The sequence below is a fragment of the Hemiscyllium ocellatum genome, chromosome 10, assembly GCF_020745735.1.
Source record: "Hemiscyllium ocellatum isolate sHemOce1 chromosome 10, sHemOce1.pat.X.cur, whole genome shotgun sequence".
NCBI lineage: Eukaryota > Metazoa > Chordata > Chondrichthyes > Orectolobiformes > Hemiscylliidae > Hemiscyllium > Hemiscyllium ocellatum.
In genome coordinates, this window is record NC_083410.1 from 68,880,951 (window position 1) to 68,893,780 (window position 12,830).

General features: G+C 37.6%; 1 protein-coding gene across 1 annotated transcript in view; it reads right to left on the minus strand.

The window, feature by feature from the left end:
* Positions 1 to 12,830, minus strand: part of LOC132819563 (NADPH oxidase 3-like) — a 98,838-nt gene that overhangs the window by 51,054 nt on the left and 34,954 nt on the right. The window contains exons 8-9 of the mRNA XM_060831132.1: positions 5,115 to 5,207; positions 4,160 to 4,413 (exon numbers count right to left, since the gene is read on the minus strand). Coding sequence (XP_060687115.1) covers positions 4,160 to 4,413; positions 5,115 to 5,207 — 347 coding nt within the window. The remainder of the gene's footprint in view (positions 1 to 4,159; positions 4,414 to 5,114; positions 5,208 to 12,830) is intronic.

Sequence of the window (12,830 nt, forward strand, 5' to 3'; positions counted from 1 at the left end):
TCAGTTTGAAAAAGATTTAATAATCCTGACTGTTTTTCTTCTGTGTGTTAAGCAATCCTCAATCTAGGCTAATACATTACCCCCAATTCCATAACTGTCTTTTTGTGTTGCACAATATTCAATGCCTCCTCAAAATCCAATTACAGTTATTACCATTTCTCCTTTATCAACTCTGCTTATGTCCTGAAAGATCGACAGTAAATTTGTCAAGTATAATTTCCTTTTCACAAAACTGTGTTGGTTCTGTTTGATTGTGTTAAGCTTTTCTAAAGTCTTGCCATTTTTTCCCTTTTAATAGATTGTAGTAGTTTCTCTAGCATATCATCAATTGATGATATGTGTTTACCATGGAGAAAGACATGAAGACTTGGGGAAGTTCATTGTGATATCTTGGGGACAGTGCATATCATTATAGAGGAGGTGTTAGATGTATTAGAATGTATAAAGATGTATAAAACTCCTGGTCACGACCAGATATATCCAAGATTACTGAAAGAAACTAGAAAAGAAATTACGAGGTTCTGGCTGATGTTTTTGCATTTTCATTAGCCACATGTGAGGCCCCAGAAGACTGGAGGGTAGCGAATGTTATTCAAGAAGAGCTGCAAAGACAAGCCTGTCGACCAGTAAGCTTAACATCTGTGGTGGGTAAGTTACTTGAGAATATTCTGAGAGATAAGATATACATGCATTTGAAAAGACAGAGTTTGATTAGGAGTGGACAACATGGCTTTGTGTTTGGGAGATCATGCCCATAAAATTTTTTAGAGTTTTTGATGAAGTGACCAGAAAGGTTGATGAGGGCAGGGTGTTAGACGTAGCCTATATGTATTTCAGTAAGGCCTTTGAGGTTACACATGGTAAGCTGCTCTGGAAAGTTAGATCGCGTGGAATCCAGGATGAGCTGGCAAACTGGATACAACATAGGCTAGATGGTAGAAAACGGAGGGTAAAATGGAAGGATGCTTTTCAGACTGGAGGCCTGACTAGTGCAGTGCCTCGGGGTCGGTGCTGGGACCATTACTGTTTGTTATCTATATCAGTGATTTGGATGAGAATGTACAAAGGGTGATTAGTAAGTTTGCTGGTAACACTAAAATAGGAGGCTTCATGGACAGTGAGGAAGGTTTTCAGAAATTGCAGCAGGACCTTGACCAGCTCAGGATGTGGGCCAAGAAATGGAAAATGGAGTTTTAATATAGATAAGTGTGCGGAATTGCATTTTGGAAAGTCAAATCAAAGTAGGGGTTTCATGGTAAATGGTAGGGCCTTAAGGAGTCTGGTGGAACAGCGGGACCTTGGAGTTCAGGTTCACAGTTCTCTGAAAGTGGAGTCACAGATGGACAGGGCAGTGAAGAAGGCTTTTGACACACTGGCCTTCATCAGACAGGGCACCGAGTATAAAAGTTGGGAAGTTATGTTATAGTTCTAAGGATGTTGGTGAGGCTGCACTTGGAGTATTGTGTTCTGTTTTAATTACCTTATTACAGAAAGGATGTTATTAAACTGGAAAGAGTGCAGCAAAAATCACAATGATTTTGCCTGTACTCAATGGTCTGAGTACTGGGGAGAGGTTGGACAAGCTAAGATCTTTTTCTTTAGAGCGTAGGAGACTGACGGGAGACTTTATACAGGTGTATAAGATCATAGGATAGTGAAGAAGGCGTTTGGTATGCTTTCCTTTATTGGTCAGAGTATTGAGTACAGGAATTGGGACGTCATGTTGCGACTGTACAGGACATTGGTTAGGCCATTGTTGGAATATTGTGTGCAATTCTGGTCTCCTTCCGATCGGAAAGATGTTGTGAAACTTGAAAGGGTTCAGAAAAGATCTACAAGTGTGTTGCCAGGGTTAGAGGATCTGAGCTACAGGGAGAGGCTGAACAGGCTGTTTTCCCTGGAGCATTGGAGGCTGAGGGGTGACCTTATAGAGGTTTACAAAATTATGAGGGGCATGAATAGGATAAATAGACAAAGTCTTTTCCCTGGGGTTGGGAAGTCCAGAACTAGAGGGCATAGGTTTAGGGTGAGAGGGGAAAGATATAAAAGAGACCTAAGGGGCAACTTTTTCACGCAGAGAGTGGTACGTGTATGGAATGAGCTGCCAGAGGATGTGGGGGAGGCTGGTACAATTACAACATTTAAGAGGCATTTGGATGTGTATATGAATAGGAAGGATTTGGAGGGATATGAGCCGGGTGCTGTCAGGTGGGATTAGATTGGGTTGGGATATCTGGTCGGTATGGATGGGTTGGACCGAAGGGTCTGTTTCCAAGCTGTACATCTCTATGATGCTATAAGAGGCATGGATAGGGTGAATGCACTGAGTCTTTTTCCCAGGGTTGGAGAATCGAGGACTAGAGGGCATCAGTTTAAGGTTAGAGGAGAAAGAATAAAAGGGAACCTGAGGGGCAACTTTTTTATACAGGGTGACATGCATATGGAATAAGCTGTCAACAGAAGTGGTTGAGGCAGGTACATTAACAACATTTAAAAGGCATTTGAACAAATCCATGGATAGGAAAGGATTTGAAGAATATGGGCCAAGTGCAGGGAAATGAGGTTAGTGTGGACAGACATTTTGGTTGGCATGGACCAGTTTGGGTCAAAGGGCCTGTCTCTGCGCTATAAGACTCTATGATTCTAGAATACAAAATGTTGCTTGACTGTCCCTTGGATTAGGCACAAAGACTGTCCCTTAGGCACAAAGATAAGCCGTTTGAATTATGAAATGGCTAACTTTGCGCTGGTTAAGATTAAAGTGAACCATGGGAAATTTGCAACTACAACAAATTGGATATAAATATTCAATTCTTTGCACCATGGTCCCATCAAAGAACACTCAGTCAAAGATGTCTTGCCTAGGAAATGTATCCCATTATACAACTCTAAAAGTGAAAATCACCATTGTCCCAGAAGACCAGACCACTCTGCAGATGATGGACGAGGTTGAGAAGGCAAGATCCTCATAGTGATTTCAAACAGTATAGGAATATGTGGCTAACAGAAGATAGAGCACTGAATACATGAAATCGTATTATGATGAATTGTACTAGCAGATAAATTCCACGATTGGTATGAAATTTTCCTTCCTTCTGCATCAAATCGAATTTCTTAGAACTAAGATTTGCTGTCTTTCTGAAATATCAAATCAAAGCTAGTAAGGTTAATTGAATAAACTTTCTTAAAACCTTGCAGATGTTCTGATAAGATGTACATGTGATGTACACTTTTGATCTTATTTTACTTATATTGATCCCATAATAATTAAGCTGAAATACAATGTTGGTGTGCTGAAAGGGCTGCATTGGGTTAGTCTGAACATTCTCTCCAATTTCTCATGCTGGACTGAAATTTAAAATGCACTAAAACCCCCAATACTAAAGATTATAAAAAACTTTTGACCAGTGTGGAACTGAACTATACAAGGTTCATCCCTATGTAAAAAGGAGAAAGTGAGGACTGCAGATGCTGGAGATCAGAGCTTAAAAATGTGTTGCTAGAAAAGCGCAGTAGGTCAGGCAGCATCAAAGGAGCAGGAGAATCGACGTTTTGGGCATAATTAGCTGATAGACCAACAATGTTTTTGCCTGATATCAATTTCTGATTTCACATAAAATATCTTTTTTGCTGAAAACTGTTATAAAATCAAATAGGTCTGGAGGTCTTTGGTTTAATTTCTTCTCTGAACTGATATTGTCTCTAGTGAGGAAAACATAAGTTGAATTTGTTGTCACAACTGCACCAGCACATCTGGATATACAAGGAGTTAAATCGTTACCACTCATGACCCTCAGCTGATGATTTGCACATGAAAGTGCATTTGTAGGTAAATTACATAAAGGGCAGAGGTGATGCTTCTATTGTCTAAATAGCCTGATGGCATTTACAGTTTAGGAACCTTCAGGAAGAATGGAAATTGAATGAAATGAAACCGCAGAATTGTTAGCATTATTTTAAACAGAGGAAAGGGAAAGAAGCAGTTCCGCCAGTTTCTGATTTTTTTTTTGGTGCACACGGCTCGTTTGTATACTTAAACTTTCTACTTGCTGTATATCCATAATATGAATACCCATAACAGAAACAAAGTACTAACACTTTCATTATTTAATGATATAAAACTAGCAAGCTATGTATGTATCAGTCTCAAATTATAAACCTTGGCATCTTCCATGCTTCCCGAAATCCCCTTAAATGAGCTCCACAAGCCTCATAGAAAGCATTTGTCCAGTCTCCCATGGCTCTCATATGAATGCTAAAGTGGTCTTCTTCAGAGGCAGAGGTTAATGTGAATGGATGCCATTCATATCGAGATATTGAAGGACAGTGCAGGAAGATGTACTGACCAGCTTTCATTTTAAAGCCTTGTTTTTTCATTTGAAGCTCAAGTACCCTGGAGGGATGTACAATCACCTGTCCATCAAAAGAAAGGTTCTTAATATAAGTATTCTTGTAAGGTATTGTACATAGTTCTTATATTTACAGTAAAGTCAAAATTTCATCAGTTCTTAGGAGATATTGCTGAATCTGAACTTGGGAAAAGTATAATGATAAATGCTTACTTTTAATTAAGTTAAACATTTCACCAAGTCTTTAAAACTCATGCTTAGTATAGCCATCATTACTTCCTGATTTACTTTATCTTCATTTTTTTCTCTTTAGTATGGACAGTGACTTGTGCTATAGAGTCTCCCTGATCATCTATAATATTGATGTGCAAATTATTTGTTCATTGTTTTTAGATTTATTGTGCTGACTATAATACAGCTCTGCTTTATTCATCAGAGTATAGGGAAACACAACACACTAAATGTTTCAATGTAAATGACCTTTTTGTGACATTTGATAGAGCAGCAACAGGTTCATTGATTCAGAACTCAGAGGCCACATGCATCACTTGTGGTACTACTTGACACTCAGTTAGATTGGGGTTTATCACTTCTTAATCTGGCTGATAGGTCAGATAAATTTTAAAAATACATATAGCTGTTCACCAAAGAGGAAGGGAAATGCTAAACTATCAGGTGAAATAATTTCTGAGCACAAAACAAGTAAGACATATGTATGTAAAGAAATACTCCAGTCAGAGTAAGATGTTACCAAGTAGTTTTTACCTTTGTAATCACGACTTTTTGCAGAGATCTATAATATCGAATCAATCTTTCACAAATGTACAGAAAAACAGGACCCAAAACCCATTTCCAAGTCTGAAAAGAAAAAGTATAACAATTGTTGAAACAAGCTCAGTATAAATTGGCACTAGGGAGATTGCCTCACTGTTGGCTAATACATTAAATTTGCTTCTGAGCTGTATTAATTTTTATAACTTTAACGAATAAGTAGTCATGCTATACAATTTACAATTGAAATGCAGGTATTGCTCCAAGCATTCGTGCAAAGGCAATTTGGAAGAGAAATAGAAATAGAGAGATAGGAAAAAAAATGGAATTTGTGATGGGAAAGAATTAGAATAGAAATTTTAAATAGACAGAGATATAATGAGAATTATAGGAAGAGAAGAGAAACAGGAAAAACAAAGAAGAAAGATCAAACAGAAAAAGAGAACAAGTTATATTTGGAAATGGTTGCAAAATTCCTCAAGAATTTATTCAGTGAATGAAAGTGTAGGTACGTGAAATGACAAACATTCTCCCCCAATGAAGTTATAAACAATAATTTAATTGATTATAGACAAGAACAGTGAAATACTAAGTGGATATGCCATTGCACTGCTTTCATAGAAATACAGGAATTGCTCGAAGCAAAAAAGGACTACAATCAATCTAGATGATTTTCAAACATCCTGGTAGTTATTTAATAAAATGATCAAGGACTTGTTGACTAATCATAGGAATTAGTCTCAATGTATTAATGAACATCAGACCCAGACATGAGACAAGGAAGGCCATGGTAATGCAGAACTTTGAGAGTCATAGTCATCTTCAATTATCATGCGATAATCAAATTTTTCATGTCATAGACTTCTTTCAGAAAACAACATTCTATATCATTTAAATTTATGAGTGTTGAAATGGCTTTTCATCCTTAAAATATGATTGCTTTCTGACACCAACTGGAGTGATGATGATCAGGCTGACAGAAAAACTCATCTGTAATGCAGAAAAATTATTTAAAGATATACCTGCAGGAATGAGACAAATTTCTGGACCTTTCAGGCTGAGTCAGAACTATGAACCATATTGTGACCAGGGACCTCTAAGATATTAATTAGCGTCACTAAATGGCTGCGGCAGGAAATGTTCATTTATAATGTGCCATAAAGGTCAAGCTTAATATTAGGTTCAATGGTACAGGCACTTCGAGGAAACAAAAATATCAGTTTTGGAAACTAGTGAAGGAATGTTGGATTTACAGAGAATTTGAACTTACATGGTTGGATTTTCACCATTCACATGAGTAGCTCAACTCAGGAAATTTCCTGGCTCAGCTTCCCTGTCTCAGGAAATGTACTCTAAGCAGGATGACATTTGGTCTGGGAAATGGGTGTAAGATGAAGTTGGGTGCCTTGTCTCCAGCTGCAGGTTGAAGGTAACCATAGCATTTGCCACATCCATTGCCAAGCAGCAAAGCTAGTTGTTTATAAAGTCTGCTTTGGTTCTCTGCAATGTTGACCCAATTGTTTGACAACTGTGTTCTTTAACCTCACAACTCCTTATATCCCACCAATTCCTATTCTACAGGCATGCTTAATCATGTCAACCCATTGAAGATCTGCATCCCCTCAAGAGGGGCCTCTTGTTCGAGATCGGTCAAAGGACTCGACAAATGCGGTCTATTCAAAAAGCAAGCTTCATTAGTTTATTGAATTAAGGTACCTTGATGCAATTCTATCCAGCAACACAGAGATTGAAGTTTCTGTGTTCTGTGATGAAGTTGTTCAATTACATTTGAAAATTAGACATTATTTATATGTTTTTTTTAAGAAATAGTACAGCCTTAATTACAAGAAAGACCAATCACATATAATAAGGTGACATGATTATTATTTTTTTGCTGGGCAAATAGACACAATTCTGAAAGCATTTCTAATTTCTATTAAGGTATCAGTTGTCTCATTTCCCAAAATTGTGAGTCCACCAATAAGATAATTATGGTTTTGTTGACTAATAAATCTTAAGGACTCTCATAATGAAAGAACACTAAGAGCTGCGTATGTCAATGAGTGTGTTTTACTTCTTGATATGGTCTTTGGATTCTTCCATTCTGCACAGAAGTCAGGAGAATCTGTATGTTTAAAAGGGGAATTATGATTTCATTTCCAGGTAATTGGACAGGGAACAGAAGTTGGAAATAGTTGGAAACAGCTACAAAATGAGGACTACTTGCTGTATTCAGGACAAGGTAGTCAGCTGCCTTATTATAACTGAAAAAAATAATATCCAGGTTTAACATAGGCAATAGAGGGACCTTCCCAGTGAGATGCAGGCCTATATTTGTGACTTCCTGGGGTATGTGGATAATCCATGATTACATAATTTGACCCTGGGAGCTGAGGGTGAAAATCATCCAGTACTAATGAAGTGAGTTTCTTGATAAGAAACATGGTCAACATCCCAAAATGTTTCTTCCCCTCCAATAACTGGAAAAATATTGGTGCCGTTAGGGGTATCATAATGAAGGTGTGTGTTGTTATCCTCTCCACTTAGAGTTTGAATTCAGTGATAATAGGGATACATTTTTGTTAAGGCATACAAATGAGGTGCAAGGCCCTTCAGAAAAGTAGTGACGACTAGTACTTTTAATCATAGCACAAAAAAAATTTAGGCACGCTAACATAAGCGCACCCCCATTCCTTACTCTTGTAGTAATTTGGATAGGATATTACGGATTTATTGGAGGAAGTCCATAAACAAGTAGCAGGTGGAGATAGGTAATAACTAAAAAAAGATATTACGTCATGTAAATACTTTAGTACTATTCCACACCTCCATGTTAGGATTTGGAAGGATAAAAAGGGTCAGCGAGTCTCTTACTGAAGTAAAGGCATAACAAATTACTTCATCCTCTCCAAAAATTTTATTATGTGTGTCTAGAAACATCCCCCCTTTGTCTGTTTTACTACGTGATCTACCTGAAAGGGCGTAAGGCTTATCAGGGATGCCCATAGTACAAATGTAATCAAATTGGCACACGACAGTTTTACATGGTAAATACCATTTAGACTTGTTCTAAATGGTCTTTACCATGACCTGTTAATTTTTTATGCAGTTGACCACTGCAAAAGTCTTTCTTGGAAACATTCAGTCTTTTGGCACACAAGGACATCTTCCTGGCATTATTGGTCCACAGTCTCTGTTTGTTCAGGATCGCACAGGTAAACTGTCCCTTCTTATGCACCAATGCTGGCAATGGCAAGTCCACACAGCAGGTCAAGTTCGATCTTTATCATCTTCCCCTTTGCAAGGTTGGAGACTGTGAAGTGTCCATTGTAATAAAGTATAAACCATTTCCTCCTTGTATGTAAATACATACAATATACATATATTCAATTAAAATTGGCAGTAGCAAAGAAGTAACACAAACATATTCTGGTTTCAGTATTGCAGGAGTACCATATTTGATGTCATAATTTGTGCTCTTCAGCAAGCCAGAAGCCCTAAGAGCAATTTTGAAATAAATAATTCTCAAATTGATCAAACTCAAATAGCCCATTGGAGTAAATTAGATTAGATTACTTACAGTGTGGAAACAGGCCCTTCGGCCCAACAAGTCCACACCGACCCGCCGAAGCGCAACACACCCATACCCCTACATTTACCCCTCACCTAATACTACGGGCATGGCCAATTCACCTGACCCACACATCTTTGGACTGTGGGAGGAAACCGGAGCACCCGGAGGAAACCCACGCAGACACAGGGAGAACGTGCAAACTCCACACAGTCAGTCGCCTGAGGCGGGAATTGAACCCAGGTCCCTGGCGCTGTGAGGCAGAAGTGCTAACCACTGTGCCACCGTGCCGCCCTAAGCAGGATAAATATATTGCCTATACTGGCAAAAAGTTTGTTCATTTAAAATTATGCACTGGCATTCCCTTCTTTCCTATTATTTTCTTATTTTATATGGAAAAGCCCAGGCATGGGCGAATTAAGCAAATCTATTTTTATAAATCCAGCTTTGCTGGGATGTAATGCTCTTTGACGTTTTGTTACTAAAAAAACCTATATTATCTAAAATTTACATTAGTTCTGCTATATATATAATATATAGTATTTTTTTTTAAAAAATTAACATTTTGCCCAATTAAATGCCCTAATCTTCAGCTTTGGTTAGTAGTAACTAGAATTAAATGAAAAAATCTGATGATGACTTTGAGAAAAGTCGGTAATAAATATTGGCTAGAGGGCAATGCTGTCCCCAAGTTATGGTAACATGACACAAAGATTTCAAACCACACTGAAATTTTTCTAATATTGAGCTAACTCTAGAATATAGATATTGGTATTGTCTTAAAATTATAAACCATCACTGTTCATTTATAAATATCTAAGTGAACATAATAGCTTAGCCAGACACCCCTTCTTAGATCTAACAGCCCAATCCAAAAAAAATCAAATCAACCAGTGTATATTCTTACAAACTCCATACACAAAGCATAGATATTTAGGCTTAGCGTCCATGTATGAAATCAAATCACTTGATAATTCAGTCAGTAGTATATTGTAGTATAAAGTGCCTGCAAATATTTCAGAAATGGAAATTTGCAAATTACTTCCAAATTTCAAAACAATATTGAAAATAATCCAAAAACTAAACCTGTACGATTACAGTCAGTGAGCAACAGAGAAATCAACATTGTGAATTGGTACTGAACAGACAGTATCATTCACCCGTGATTTTGCACCTTACCCAGATCTGGCATACCTATCCGTATATTGTGTCTAAATGGATTTTGCTAGGGACCCAATGGGATCAGAAGTTTGGGGTGAAAGGCTACCTGTATGGCAGCTGCATCTCCTTGCCCTTTACTCTAGAAACAGTATCAGTTTCATCAGGATGAGCCAGATATCTTGATAAGTGTCAGATTGATTGGACAAAATAGCATTACGATAATGCTGCCCCCTTTGAAGTTAAAAATCTTCAATGTTCCCACAAGGCTCCAAAATCATGGATCATAGTAAAAGCACAATGAAGAGTCAGTGTATATTAGTAGATTTTCCTTTTGATAGGATGAAAGCCTGTCGATTCCCATTGTCAGTTCCAAGGTAACATTAAAGACACATTACTCCACATTGGCCACACTTCAACAGTTAAAGCAAGGGCCAGGCATTTGCCCCTGGGTTTTGATGTCTTGTTGCCAGTCACAAAAGTTAAATGTTGGGGCTTGTCTGTCCCCATTTTCAGGGTCCCCTCGAGAAAGCGTTGTCCAGCAGTCGTCGTTGGGTAGGTACATGAGGTAGGTTCCGCCCCCAGTGGGTATCCCGGTTCCAATCAACCCTATCAGGGCTGGCATATGGCATTTGGGATCGCGAGGATGCTGAATATAATTTGTTTAACCTGTAACTTGCATCATGGTTCCATCTGGTTCTCGCCATCCCAAAGGAAAACCCCTACTCACCTCATTTGCGACTGGAAATTCCTGGACTGGTTTGTACTGTTGGTTTGGATCATGTCAGTGACTCCAGCCAGAAAACATTGCAAAAGCAAAGGGTTAAATAAAGGTAATTGAACGTCTTGATTATTGTTCATTTGTTTGTCACTTCCGTCAAACAGATAGGCGCATCTTTCAGACTTGTAACACAAGCCATTCATTTTCAGGCTACTCCTAGAATTTTACTGCATTTGCATCCGTATCACCCTCGGACATACTGAGCAAATTTGGCCATTTGGTCTTGTAGTCAGGAGCATGCTTCATTAACATTACTCTAGTCCCTAGGATGGGACCCAGTTTAGGATGGTGCAAGTCACTCATCCCCATGATATCGACTATGAAGACTGAATGCTTCATTTTCAAAAGAAGGAAGTTTCAACAAGTGGATGCTTTAAATTAATGCTGGGGACAATCAGGAGATGATTCAATTCCCTACAGTGTGGAAACAGGCCCAACAAGTCCACACCAATCCTACGAAGAATAAATCACCTAGACCGATAATGTACCTAACACAATGGGCAATTTAGCATGGCCAATTCACCTGACATGCACATCTTTGGACTGTGGGAAGAAACCGGAGCACCCAGAGGAAACCCACACAGACACAGGGAGAATGTGCAAATTCCACACAGACAGCCATCCAAGTCTGACATTAAACCTGGGACCCTGGTATCGTGAGGCAGCAGTGCCAACCACATAGCCACAGGGCTCAGCATGTATACAGGAACGAAATCCCAATTCTCAAAAAGGGTCAGTATGCCAGACATAGGCTCAGGATTCTAAGTAGAACAATACTGTAAAATAAAAAAAACTTAGATTCTAGATTAGATTAGTAATCTGATCTAATCTAGAATCTAAGTTTTTTTTATTTTACAGTATTGTTGCTTTAACCTTGTTTGTATATTCCTCAATCTTAGTGGCCTTACATTGTTTTCTCATGTCATTTCTAATTTTTTTTATACACATATATATATAAAACCATTCACAGTCACCTCCCCAACCTTTGGGAGTTTCATCTGCCATATATATCTATCCCTATCCCCCAATCATCTGCAAAATTTCTTCAACTGGTCAGTAATGTAGCTTTCCATTCTTTAATTAACAATGAATTAATGCAGTCATGTTTTAAATTAGCCATTAATCATTATGACAGGTCACTGAGAATGTGTGATGGGATCCTGCCAATTAATATTGATTCAGGCTAATACAATTGATTTATTATAAATATTAATAATATAAATAATAATATATAATTAATAATGAATCTTTATAATAATAAATAAAATAATCATTATCTTTAATTCACGGTGGAAATCCCACAAGTGACTAAAACATTTTTAAAACTGTACTCTGCTGCTTTTCCCTCTTATTGCACCCTTCTGTAGTTGATCTCCTTGCCTCTATTTTCATTTTAACCTCATTTAACCAATTTATTCTTGTCTAACTTTAAAGCCTGTTCCTAACTATACATTTTGGACTCTTACTTGTCATAATCTGAAAGCTAATTTTAGACTTTGAATTTTCAGCAAATCAAAAATTGCAAGAGGAGAATAACTAAATAGGTGATTTGTCTCATTCACTTGTCCTAGTCATTGTATCACATAGCTGTGACATTATGGAGCTTGCCAACTCCATGGAATGGGGCAGTGATACTACAAAAGAAATAATGATTGAAATACCACCCTATTCCTCGAGATGTTTGGCTGTCCCTAATTTCCAAAGGTTGGAATACTGGGTAACAGCAGTGCCTGCTTAAGTCAGGCAGTAGTCCTTTTTCATCGTTAGGGACACCTAATGATATGGATAGAATTCAGCTTGAATTTTGGAGAGAGCACTGAGTGGAGTGGTACCAAGCATACTTTATGCATTACTGAGTGTGGATACATCTGAAGAAGATTATGGAATATAAATAAATTTTCAATTATTTTTGTGGATATTGGAGGATCAACAGAGCTTAGTTCTCATTGTCTTGTTTTGAGAGCGGATCTCCTCTGTGGTAATATATCAATGGTCATTTTTAAAATAATATATCTGAGTAACATCCAACATTTTATTTTCTTATATAATTTATAAATATATATTATATATAAATTGGAAATTCATTTATTCAGTATTTAATATTTAAAATGTAAAATGCATACAGTTCCCAACTTTGAAATCCACTATAATTACACAGTTTTAGTCCCTTAATTTAAATCCAAAATTAGTTTCCTTAAGT